An 11,860-nucleotide genomic window follows, 5' to 3' on the forward strand; every position below is an offset into this window, starting at 1 on the left:
CAATTAGTGGGTTCAATTCGGATTGTTTTGTGTGATGTTGGTGGGCATGATTCTATGTGATATATAATAAAAATGCAGTATTACAGCCAAAAATGAAATTTTGGAAGAAAAAGGATTGAAACCAACAAAAGATGTATATGTAACACCGTAAATTTTCAAACCAAAAATTTCATTTTTAAACACAATAAAACAGATGTCACATTTTCTAAAAAATCTAAAATATAAATATCAATACATATTTCCAAAAATTGTTTATCACGAACCCAAGATCCACCAAAAATATAACTCCAGCTCAAGTGTGTATACAATCAAGTCGGTGCCTTCCCGTGATCCTCGGAAGTACCTGAAACACATAACACATAACACGGTAAGCACGAAGCTTAGTGAGTTCCCCAAAATACCACACGCATCTAATTAGCCACTCGAGGCTATAACTCAGTAAGACCCTCCGATCAATGTGTCTCAGTGAGACCCTCCAATCTCACAGCTCGGTTTGGACCCTCCGGTCTGATCTCAGTAAACACAAATATAACATATATATATATATATATATATATATATATATATATATATATATATATATATATATATATATATATATATAAAACACAGACAACAAGCATAATATCACATAACTCAATAAGCACATAAGACCCTTCGGTCACATAGTAGATTACCACTCTAGGTAAAGTATAGTGAGAAGACTCACCCCGTAAGAACTCGGATACTCTCGAACTCAAATCACTGGTCTAGCCTCCGCCTAAAACATATGATAATTATCCCTAATTAATAACGGGTCTCATGAAGCTAGACTAACCCTTTTATAACTCACAGAAGGGTAAAAGACCATTTTACCCCTCCATGGGCTTAATAGTCCACAAATTGGCCAAACCCTAAAAGTCAACCAAAAAGTCAATGGAAGGGAGTCCGTTGTGCGTACCAGCTTTCTACATTGGGCGTACTCAATTGCCATGCAGGCATCAGGGATGCTTGACCCCTACGCTGCACGTACTGGAATTACGCCCAACGTATGCCCCAGTTTCACTCTTCTCACTCATTTGGTCTTAATCAGTTAAGACCTTGGATCATATCACAAATCTGGACTCCCTAATAGCTCTTACTCTATAAAGACAGTGACTTTGAGCCTTTGCATGGCTGATATGGTCACAAACACACAAAACACTCACTCTCTTGTCTCAAAAAGCTCATAACTGATGTATGGCTTGATTCCAACATCCAAGATTGGATTTTTATGACATTACACCACTAAATACACTCAAAGGGGTTGATCAAAGTCTCTGGAGCTCAATATCTCATAAAGTATCTAACTTTTGGGACAAAACCGTAAAATACTTTACTATGATGCACAATACAAAAGAGTAAGAAAGCATGAAGCTTTATACACCTATGCAAAGATCTCAACACATATATGCTCAGATCCAAGGGCCTGGAATCTCACTCCTTCTTCTCCAAAGCTTCTCCTTCACTTAAAGAACACACAAAGACCTTCAAAGGCTCTCAAATGCACTCACAAGCTCTAAGAACGAAGGTTAGCGCACAAGAGGGTTTGTTGTCTAAGAATGGTGACCAGTAATGAGGCCATCATATCCTTTATATAGGGGACTCACCCTAAATTAGGGTTTTTACTCTGGACCTAGTACGCCCAGTGTACTAGGTGGCTTCCACGTCAAATGCACACATATAAGTACGCTGAGCGTACACTCGCGTACACCCCACGTACTCATTTACCACCTTATCCTAATAAAGGGATAAAATGTACATGTACTCAAAAGATCAAGGGTTTCAAGGTATACCTGAACTCGGGATGTTACAATTCTACCCCACTAGAATCAGACCTCACCCTCGAAGCTATGCTCCGCAAATAACTCTGGATGTTGCTCTCGCATCTCAGACTCCGGCTCCCAAGTCAACTTGGACCCTTACTGGTGCTGCCACTGAACCTGAACCAGGGGCACCTCTTTGTTTCTCAGAACTTTCACCTTTCGATCCAAAATCACGATCGGTCTCTCAATATAATTCAGGCTCGCATCCACCTGAATTTCCTCTAGGGGTACCACTGTTGTCTCATCAACCACACACTTCCTCAACTGGGACACATGGAAGGTTTTATGAATCTGACTCAACTCTGCGGGTAGCTCCAACCGGTATGCTACACTACCCATTATGGCGGTCACTCTGAAAGGACTGATGTATCGGGGCCCTAGCTTTCCCCGTTTCCTGAATCGGATCACCCCTTTCCAAGGGGATACCTTCAGGAGGAAAAAATATCCGGCCTGGAACTCTAGCTCAGATTGTCGCCTGTCTGCATAACTCTTCTGACGACTCTAGGCCGTCAATAACCTTTGTCTAACCTGTTGAATCTGCTCAGTCATCTTCAGCACTATCTTCATGCCACCCATCACTCTTTGCCCCACTTCTCCCCAACAAATGGGAGTCTGGCACCTCCTCCCATATAGAAGCTCAAAGGGAGGCATACCAATACTCGCATGATGGTTGTTGTAGTAAGAAAACTCGGTCATGGGTAAATAAGTGTCCCAACTTCCTCTGAAGTTCATAACACATGAACTCAGCATGTCCTCAAGTGTCTAAATTGTCCTCTCGCTCTACCCACCCGTCTGCGGGTGGTATGCAGTACTGAAATGCAAATGCGTACCCAACTCCTCATGAAATTTATTCCAAAACCTAGAAGAAAAACACACATCTCGATCTGACACTATCGAGGTTGGCACCCCATGACGTGCTACCACCTCTCTCATATAGATCTCAGCTAATCTCTCTGCAGGAGAGCTCTCATTAATAGCAAGAAAGTGAGCACTCTTCCCCAATTGGTCCACAATCACCCAAATCGCATCAACTCCATGCGTAGTCCTCGGTAACTTGGTGATAAAGTCCATAGAGATCGGTTCCCACTTCCACTGGGGAAGACCTAGACGATTTCTGGACAGAAGATCTATGAAAATTAACCTTTGGAAAGAAGAGAAGACCAGAGATCAAGAGATTAGAGATTGTAGCAAAATTTCACATCATTCATTTGGTTTTCTTAAATTTGATCATGTCTATCTTAAACTCTTATGTGTTTATTGTTTATTTTCTACAATTATGAACTAAATCATTAAGCTTTCATTTAGGTGTTTTTTTGATTTTTCAAAACCAAAATGTCAGCATTCTACGGATCACATCTATAACCATCTGCGGCAGAAAAAGTGGACCAAACGTTTACAATCTGCAAAAAGAAGATTGTTTGTTTTTTAACATCTGCAGCTTGTAAAAATAATCTGATTTTACAACCTTAAAATAAAATTTCAACACCAAAATTTAAATAATTCTAATCCTATAATACTCAAATAAAATTCATACAACCACACAATAATTATGATCTTGCAATAAAATGAATGAAACTATTTTTTTTAACCGATAAAATAACTATTTTATCTTAATGTTTAAAAATAAAAATGACTTTTTTATAACAATAGTTAAAAGTTAACTTGAATACATGATCATATTGAAGACCATATAATATATTAGAGCTCTTTATAATAGAAAAATAGAGAAACAATGGTTGTGACATAAAAAAAAACAATATAAGCCGTCCAATCTATTACTCCCTCCGTTCTAAAATTATTGTCCAGACAAAAAACACATAGATTAAGAAAATATTGATTATCACTAACTTTGTTAAATGAAATGACAGTCTTATCCATTTGTTGCATTTAATTCCATTATAGTTACATTTAATTTCATGGTAGTTTAGCTAAAAATGAGGGGTATTTTGGTAAAATAAATAATTATTTTTATAAGTAGACTATTATTTTGGAACAAACCAAAAATAAAACATGGACTATTAATATGGGACGGAGGGAGTATTTTGTTTATCAAGGAACGAACAAAGGAAATATGTGTTGCATAATGTGGTTTTATTTTTAAGTGGGCGAGAGGAGGTTAGAAGAGAGATGTTCATGTATGGACAAAGAAGAGGGCACACATATATTTTTAGGTTTTCGGTCTTCTAAAAAATAAATGGTCTGCAAGAGCATACGTCCGTACGTTGTCTGCGCGACGTATACATAAGAGGTCAAGACGAGGTTTCTGAAAAAAAAAAAAAAAAAAAACCAAAAAAACCAAAAAAAAAACAAGCACCCCCTTAGTAATTAATGAAACCTAATATGATGTGTTAATTTATACTTTTTCATGGATTTATGAAGCTGGTTTAGCTTATGTTTAATATATCAAATCCTAGCATGTTATTAGTTTCAATTTTGTTGCTTAGATTTCAAGTTATGTGTAGCTGAATGATCACTTTAATTGCATGAACTTGTTTACCTAGTGTTTTATGAACATTAAATTGCTAAAGCTAGTGATTGACTAAATCCTGGACTATGTAATAAAGAAACTAACTTTAACTGTGCTAGAAAACATAATTTGATCATAATCATATTTGGTTATTTGTCTTGATCATATATAATTAACCTTATGTTTATCTTACATAGCCCAAAAATATTAAATAATCTATTTGGTGTCCACTTCTGTATGATCATTGCATAGTAGTTCATGAATTGGTGAAAATTTTAGGAGACCGGATCAAGATTTCTAATAACTTTTATATTGATAACTAATCGAATTAATTCATGTTTTGAAACTAATCATAGGAAAAAGAGAGATTTCTAATAACTTTTATTCTCTTAATTACAACCTTCTTTAGTAAGTTGTTTGCGTTAATTTTGAGTAAATTGAGTAGTTAAGTTAATCTGAACTTGCAAAATCAAAAAACCCCCGCTTTAGTTGTTCTTAATAGTTATTTTATTGACCAAATATTGTTCCTTATGATCGGTACCTGACTTATTTTGCTATATTATAAACAGACTAGGTACACTACCTATAAATGCATTAATAGTTAAGTTTTGTTAGGTTATAAGTTTAAAACTAGTATATCTATGCACATTAGTGGTTTTATGCTCAAAGTTATTGGCAAATTATTAAAGAAAGAGCATGCCATTCCTCTTTGGAAGCCAATAAAGCATTACATAATGGGTTAGATAGTCAATTGATCATGGAAGCTGATATGAAACTTCAAGGGTTTAAAAGGGGAACTAAAAGCTTGACAATGAGTTTGCAAATTGGTTCTGATGTAGTACGTCAAAAGTCCAAGTTCTCTATGAAAACTTCAGACAACGAGTCTTTTAAGATAAAAACAAAATATAATCAAAAATTTAAGTTTCATTAAACTATAGTTTTTATACAATTTAATGTAAAGTTATCTTTTATTTAATAGCTTATACAATTTAATGTAGAGTATCTTTTATTTAATAGCTTAGGAAGGATGTTGTTAAAATCTAATTTGAAAGCAAAAGCTTTGATAACAAGTTTACTTAATCAAAGAGAAGTTAGCATCCTACTCGTTGCAAGGCATGCATGAGTTACCATTTTGCCCCTCAGATCACAGGTGATTTGTATATGGTTCATTGCCTCATGTGTCGCCCTCATTTCACAGGTGATTATGTATGGTTCCTTGCCTCAGGTTATTTTCGTTGTATCCAATGACGAAGTTGGAAAACACAATAAAATGATCTATGCTTTTAAAAAAAAAAAAAAAACTTTGTCTTTAAACACATAATGCAAAAATTCAATCAACCCACAAACAAACATCTTTAACCCATAGCGAAATCAGAGGACAAACCTTCTAATTCTATTTAAATTATGTCTTTTAATCAAATATATATACATAAGTGTTTATTGGGATAGGTATAAATTGCAGAACTTTTAAAGTAGGGATATATATACAGTAAAGTTCCAATATTTTCATCAATACGACAAGAAAGTCCTAAACTTTATTTTTTTGATAGTAAAGTCCAAATTATCAGCAGTTTTTGACCATTTTACCATTTTTTTCCCGGTTAGCCGATAATTAGGACTTTTTTGTCAACAAAATAAGGTTTATGACTTTCTTGTCAAATCGTCAATTGGGACTTTACTGTCAAAAAAATAAAGTTTAAGACTTTTTTGTCAAATCGTTGAAAATATTGGGACTTTAGTGTATATATAATTTTTTTGGTAAGAAATTTAATGGTATGATAATCTTTAAGCATAAGAGTTATTGAAACCTTCTCTAATCAGCTAGATCTTATTAAAATCCTTTATGTTTGCTTCTTGTTAAGTCGTCTTTTTAATCTCAACAAACCGACATTTAAATAAATTGAGATAATCAAGAAAGAAAGAAAGAACCAGGGTTGTGTTGGCTTTTTGCAATCTCAAAAATGGAGAAATAAGAAACCGAAAAAAAAACGAAATTGCTCTTTTTTTCCCTTCTCAACATTCACACCCTTTTGACTAGGAATGTGTTGTTTGTGTTTGTATAAAGCCAGAGCAATTTCATTTTTTTAGGTTTCTAATTTCTCCATTTTTGAGACTGCAAAAAGCCAACACAACCCTGGTTCTTTCTTTCTTTCTTGATTATCTCAAAAAAAAATTCAATGTCGGTTTGTTGAGATTAAAAAAAAACGATTTAACAAGAAGCAAACGTAAAAGATTTCAATAGGATCTAGCTGATTAGAAAATGTTTCAATAACTCTTATGCTTAAAGATTATCATACCATTAAATTTCTAACCCAAAAAAATTATATATACACTAAAGTCCCAATATTTTCAACGATTTGACAAAAAAATCAGAAACTTTATTTGTTTTGAGTAAAATCCTAGTTGGTGATTTGACAAAAAAGCCCTGAACTTTATTTTTTTGACAAAAAAGTCATAATTATCGGCTAACCGGGAAAAAAGGGTAAAAGTGTCAAAAACTACCGGTAATTTGGACTTTACTGTCAAAAAAATAAAGTTTAGGATTTTCTTGTCAAATCGATGAAAATATTGAGACTTTACTGTATATATACCTTTAAAGTACGGGAACAAATATGATATATTTGTTTTTGGAAAGGGTATAAATTGCAGAACTTTTAAAGTACATGTACAAAAATGATATATTTGTTTTCTTGTTTACCAGCTGTGACAACTTAGCACAGAAGGAATTATACTTTGTGGAGGTTTCTTCTTCTCTAAACTCCCATTCAATCAAATTCTCCGATCAAAATTCCATCGCTGGAGTAAAGAATGGTGCCTCCGCCGCCTTCTCCGACGTCTTCGATGGCCCAGTACACTCAACAGTTTCTCAGTTCCGTCCTGTCCCAACGCGGTCCATCTTCCCTTCCATACTCCGAAGACGTGAAGTGGCTTATCCGTCAACACCTCCTCTCGCTCTCCGAAGCCTACCCCTCTCTTCAGCCAAAAACCGCCACGTTTACCCACAACGACGGCCGCTCCGTCAACCTTCTCCAGTCCGAGGGCACAGTTCCGATGGTGTTTCAGAATGTTACTTACAACATACCCGTCGTCATCTGGCTCATGGAGACTTACCCTCGCCATCCGCCTCTCGTCTTCGTGAATCCTACTCGCGATATGGTGATCAAGCGCCAACATCCTTTTGTTAATCCATCTGGTTTAGTTTCGATCCCTTATTTGCAAAATTGGGTTTACCCTAGTTCTAATTTGGTTGATCTGGCTCGTAATTTGGGTAATTATTTCGGCAGCGATCCACCGTTATACTCGCAACGCAGACCAAACCCTAACCCTACCCCAAACCCAAACCCAAGCCCTAGCCCTAGCCCTAGTTTCAATGCATCTGGATCATCGGGATCAGTTTCATCTGGATCTATCCGGCCAGCCATCCCACCTCGGACATACCCGCCGTCACCGTATGTGAGCGACAGCGGGAGGATTCCATCGCCTGCTCCGCCTCAGAGGTTTGGGTCTGGGTCCTTCGAGGACCCGAGCTTAGTTTATAAACGGAATGCGATTAATAAGCTGGTGGAGAATGTGCATAGTGACGTCGCCCGGTTGAGGAAAACCAGAGAGGCTGAAATGGAAGGGATGTTTAGTGCTCAGGCAGTGTTACGGCAGAGAGAGGAGGAGCTTTCAGTAGGGTTACGACAGATGCAAGATGAGAAAGCGGATTTGGAGCAGCAATTGCAGATGGTTTTGATGAATACAGATGTGTTAGAAGGATGGGTGAGAGAAAATGAGGGCAAACTAGGTGGAGATTTGTCAAATATAAGTCCAGATGATGCTATCGTTCCATCTGATTCTCTTTCTAAACAGATGATGGACTGTACAGCATCTGATCTTGCTATAGAAGATGTTGTTTATGCATTGGATAAAGCTGTGCAAGAAGGGTCTATACCCTTTGATCTGTATTTAAGGAATGTGAGGTTGTTGTCTCGAGAACAATTCTTTCATCGTGCAACATCTGTGAAGGTTAGAGCAATACAGATGCAAGCTCAAGTTACAAGCATGGCGTCCAGGGCACCACCATCACCATATGGCGTGTGAAAAAGTCGCTCTCTCTCACATATGCTTTTCTTCCTTCTAGTTTTCAGGGTATGTGCCATTGAAACTTTAAAACATAGGTTATAGATCATTCTTGTTTCTTATTATTACTTGTCAACATATGTTGATTCTTATTGTTTAGTAGTGTAATCATCAATTTCATATTTTTGCAAGTCTTTTATGTTGATATGATAAAAAACAAACTGGTTTGGTTCTAAAGCTCATCCCTAAGTTAATCTACATACCTATCATATAAGGGTTTTGCAAGGTTTAAGCAATTTGACCATGGGTATTGAATGTCTGAATGAACACATGCATGAAGATATTGATTTTCGAAACAAGTTATGAACAATATAAAAAAGAAAACTGTTTTATTTATTTATATTCAAACAAAAAGATTACATGTATATTTAAACATTAAACATTCTTATAAAAAGAAACGAAAGCCTCCAAGATATTTCTTCTCTTCTTCAGAGCATTTCAAAACCTCTTATAGAGAACCACGAAGAAGATTATCAGGACAACTTTATTCATAATAGAATGTGATTGGCTGATTGTCAAACTACCGACTTTAGAATGTGTTGCATCCTTGGAGTGTTTTTCTTTTGTCAGGATTCAAGAAAAGCTTTGTTATCCATTGTTAATATGTTGTGGAGCTGGAGCTTTATTTCCTCATTATAAGCTTTCGAAAACAAAGCCATCTCATGTATGTAGTGTTTCTCGGTGTTTGTGTTAGTTGACATTTTGAAAGAGGGATGCAAGAGACAAACACACACATACACAAAGAGCTCAGGATGATATCTTAGTTCTTAAGGGGTAAGACGAACAGAAATGAATGAGAGAATAATCAATTGATTAAGTTACACAAATGGTCCCTATGGTTTAGGATAATTTCTATGGTTTAGGATAATTTGTGCATTTGGTCCATAATTTATTTTTTTAACTCGAAAGATCTGTATTGTTTGTTTTTGTTACATGTTTGGTCAATGTCTTATCTAAAAAAACTATTTTGCTCTTGATTTTTTAATTTATTTAAATAAATGTAATCCAACCCCACTCTCATCACTTTACCTTACTTATCCAATAATTATTTTCTATTTAAATAATAGTCTTTTTTTGTCAAACAGGAACCAAGCGAGTAACAAAAATAAACAGTAAGACCAAGCGCGTAACAAAAAAAAACAATAAGGATTTTCCAAATTAAACAAACAAGTTACAGACCAAACGTGTAAATTACCTCAAACCATAAGGACATTCGTGTAATTTACTCTAATCAATTAAAATTAAAGATGGTTGTTGAAGCAACCTATAACCTATCCTCAAACCATAAGGACATTCGTGTAATTTACTCTAATCAATTAAAATTAAAGATGGTTGTTGAAGCAACCTATAACCTATAGGTCATGTATTAAGTAAAATTTTCATATAAATAGAAATTAATGTTTTTAATATTTGCATATGATCAATGTGTTTAGACTCTCTAAGCATGTATATACCAAAATGTCACATCCAAACTCGAAAATTTGAAAATCATGTATCCCAAAACATGCATAAAAAGTTATTAAATCTAGACTTCAATGATGGTGCATATGCTATTCATTTCTTATATAAGCTTACGATAAATACCCCATCCATAATGACAACTTCAACCTTTTGTAAAGAACTGAACTTAAGAGAGAAATCCAATATACTTTGAAGATGGATCCCGAAAGGATAAAAAAAAAACGGTGCAAGAGGCGTGAGACGCAATAGATACAACCTGCTAATAGAAATTTACAATATTTTCAGTTATTGTTGCCTTTTCTAACTAATCAAGAGGGTCATGCAATAGCAAACAAGGTTGGAAAAGATGTTGATGGTGTTTGATGGTAGAATAAGGTTTAAAGTATCACTATTTGAGAAACTTATGTAGATATAAAGTTTCATATTTTCATGAAGTTTCAATATATATTATCCCTTGTTTATTCTAAATTATATAAAATACTTTTTTGCTATATTTTGCATTTGTTTATAATACAGTCCATTAATGATATTCATCCGTCAATACCAGAACAAACATTATTTTAATTGTGAAAACAAACACAAAAGACTCTTAAAACTATCTGCATCATTGAAACATCAATGCTCTTTCATATATATATATATATATATATATATATATATATATATATATATATATATATATATATATATATATATATATATATATATATATATATATATATATATATATATATATATATATGCTTAAGTTCAAATGAAAACACTATTTAATATGAGAACGTGAGAACACTACTTTATATTACTATTCTACTATGAATTTGATATGTATAGTATGGTAGTAATTATAATATGAATATATTCAATTTTATTTTGCTATTCTACTATAAAAATTATATACATATATATAGTAATTTAGTAATTCTAATGTGAATGTTAAATATATGATTATTCATATATTCGGTGATGAATAATGTCATAAAATTGTACATACAAAATTTTAATATGAATATTAATGTGTGATTGTTCGTATATTTGTTGATGAATGATATCATATCGTTGTATATACAAAATTCATAGTAGAATACTAACATTTAATAGTGTTTTCACGTTCTCACATTAAATAGTGGTCTCATTTAAACTTAACCCTATATATATATATATATATATATATATATATATATATATATATATATATATATATATATATATATATATATATGATCATTTTAACAAAATTCATAATTGTCAACGAAAATGTATTTGCAAGTTCGACTCACATGTCAAGAAAATGTTCAAGCATTACAATTAATTAGGTGCACCACAATGTTAAAGGAAAATAATGGCATATGTTCACTGGGATGGTCGCTCACTAAGACCGTCTGTTATACCCACCACATACCATATATGTGGTGGGTGTCACATTAGCACCACATTCCATTACCACTAACATGGGATACTTACCACTAACACACCACTCCACATCATTATTTTTATTTTTTTTAATTAAAAAATACAATAAAATTACTTTTTTTTTAATTCAAAAATACAATAAAATTACTTTTTTTAATTCAAAAATTAATATAAAATTACATTTTTTATAAGTAAAAAGCATTCATTTTTTTAAAACTATTTTTTCATTAATTATAAAAATAAAATAACAACTTTAAACTACATTACTTAGTTAATCTAGAAAACAAACATTACATTAATAAGAAAACGAACAAACATACATATAAAAATCCTAATCGTCGTTCATGTTATGTTGGTACAAATGTTCCGCGACATCTTCTCGAAGATTGAAACACGTTTCACTGTTATGAATTTCAACAACTCGCTCCAAAAAAGCATTCGTTCCGGGTACGAACTCCTCAATTGGAACGACAACGTCGTTCGGATCATACGTGCAAATCGCTCGACCTTCATCTTCAATAATCATATTATGCATTATAATACATGCTAAGACCAT

At 33.8% G+C, this 11,860-nt stretch overlaps 1 protein-coding gene across 1 annotated transcript; it reads left to right on the forward strand.

Annotated features, from left to right (window-relative positions):
- Positions 1-7,005: 7,005 nt before the first annotated feature.
- LOC145041799 (protein ELC-like) lies at positions 7,006-8,564 on the forward strand. The gene has a single exon (XM_078989983.1). The coding sequence runs from the start codon at positions 7,120-7,122 to the stop codon at positions 8,392-8,394; it is 1,275 nt and encodes a 424-aa protein (XP_078846109.1). The 5' UTR covers positions 7,006-7,119; the 3' UTR covers positions 8,395-8,564.
- The last annotated feature ends 3,296 nt before the right edge of the window (positions 8,565-11,860 follow it).

The sequence above is a fragment of the Lactuca saligna genome, chromosome 4 (assembly GCF_052625555.1).
Source record: "Lactuca saligna cultivar CGN05327 chromosome 4, ASM5262555v1, whole genome shotgun sequence".
Taxonomy (NCBI): Eukaryota; Viridiplantae; Streptophyta; class Magnoliopsida; order Asterales; family Asteraceae; genus Lactuca; species Lactuca saligna.

Bases quoted from the DNA above. Each gene is read 5' to 3' on its own strand.
- LOC145041799 (XM_078989983.1), top strand. From the start codon at position 7,120: ATGGTGCCTCCGCCGCCTTCTCCGACGTCTTCGATGGCCCAGTACACT.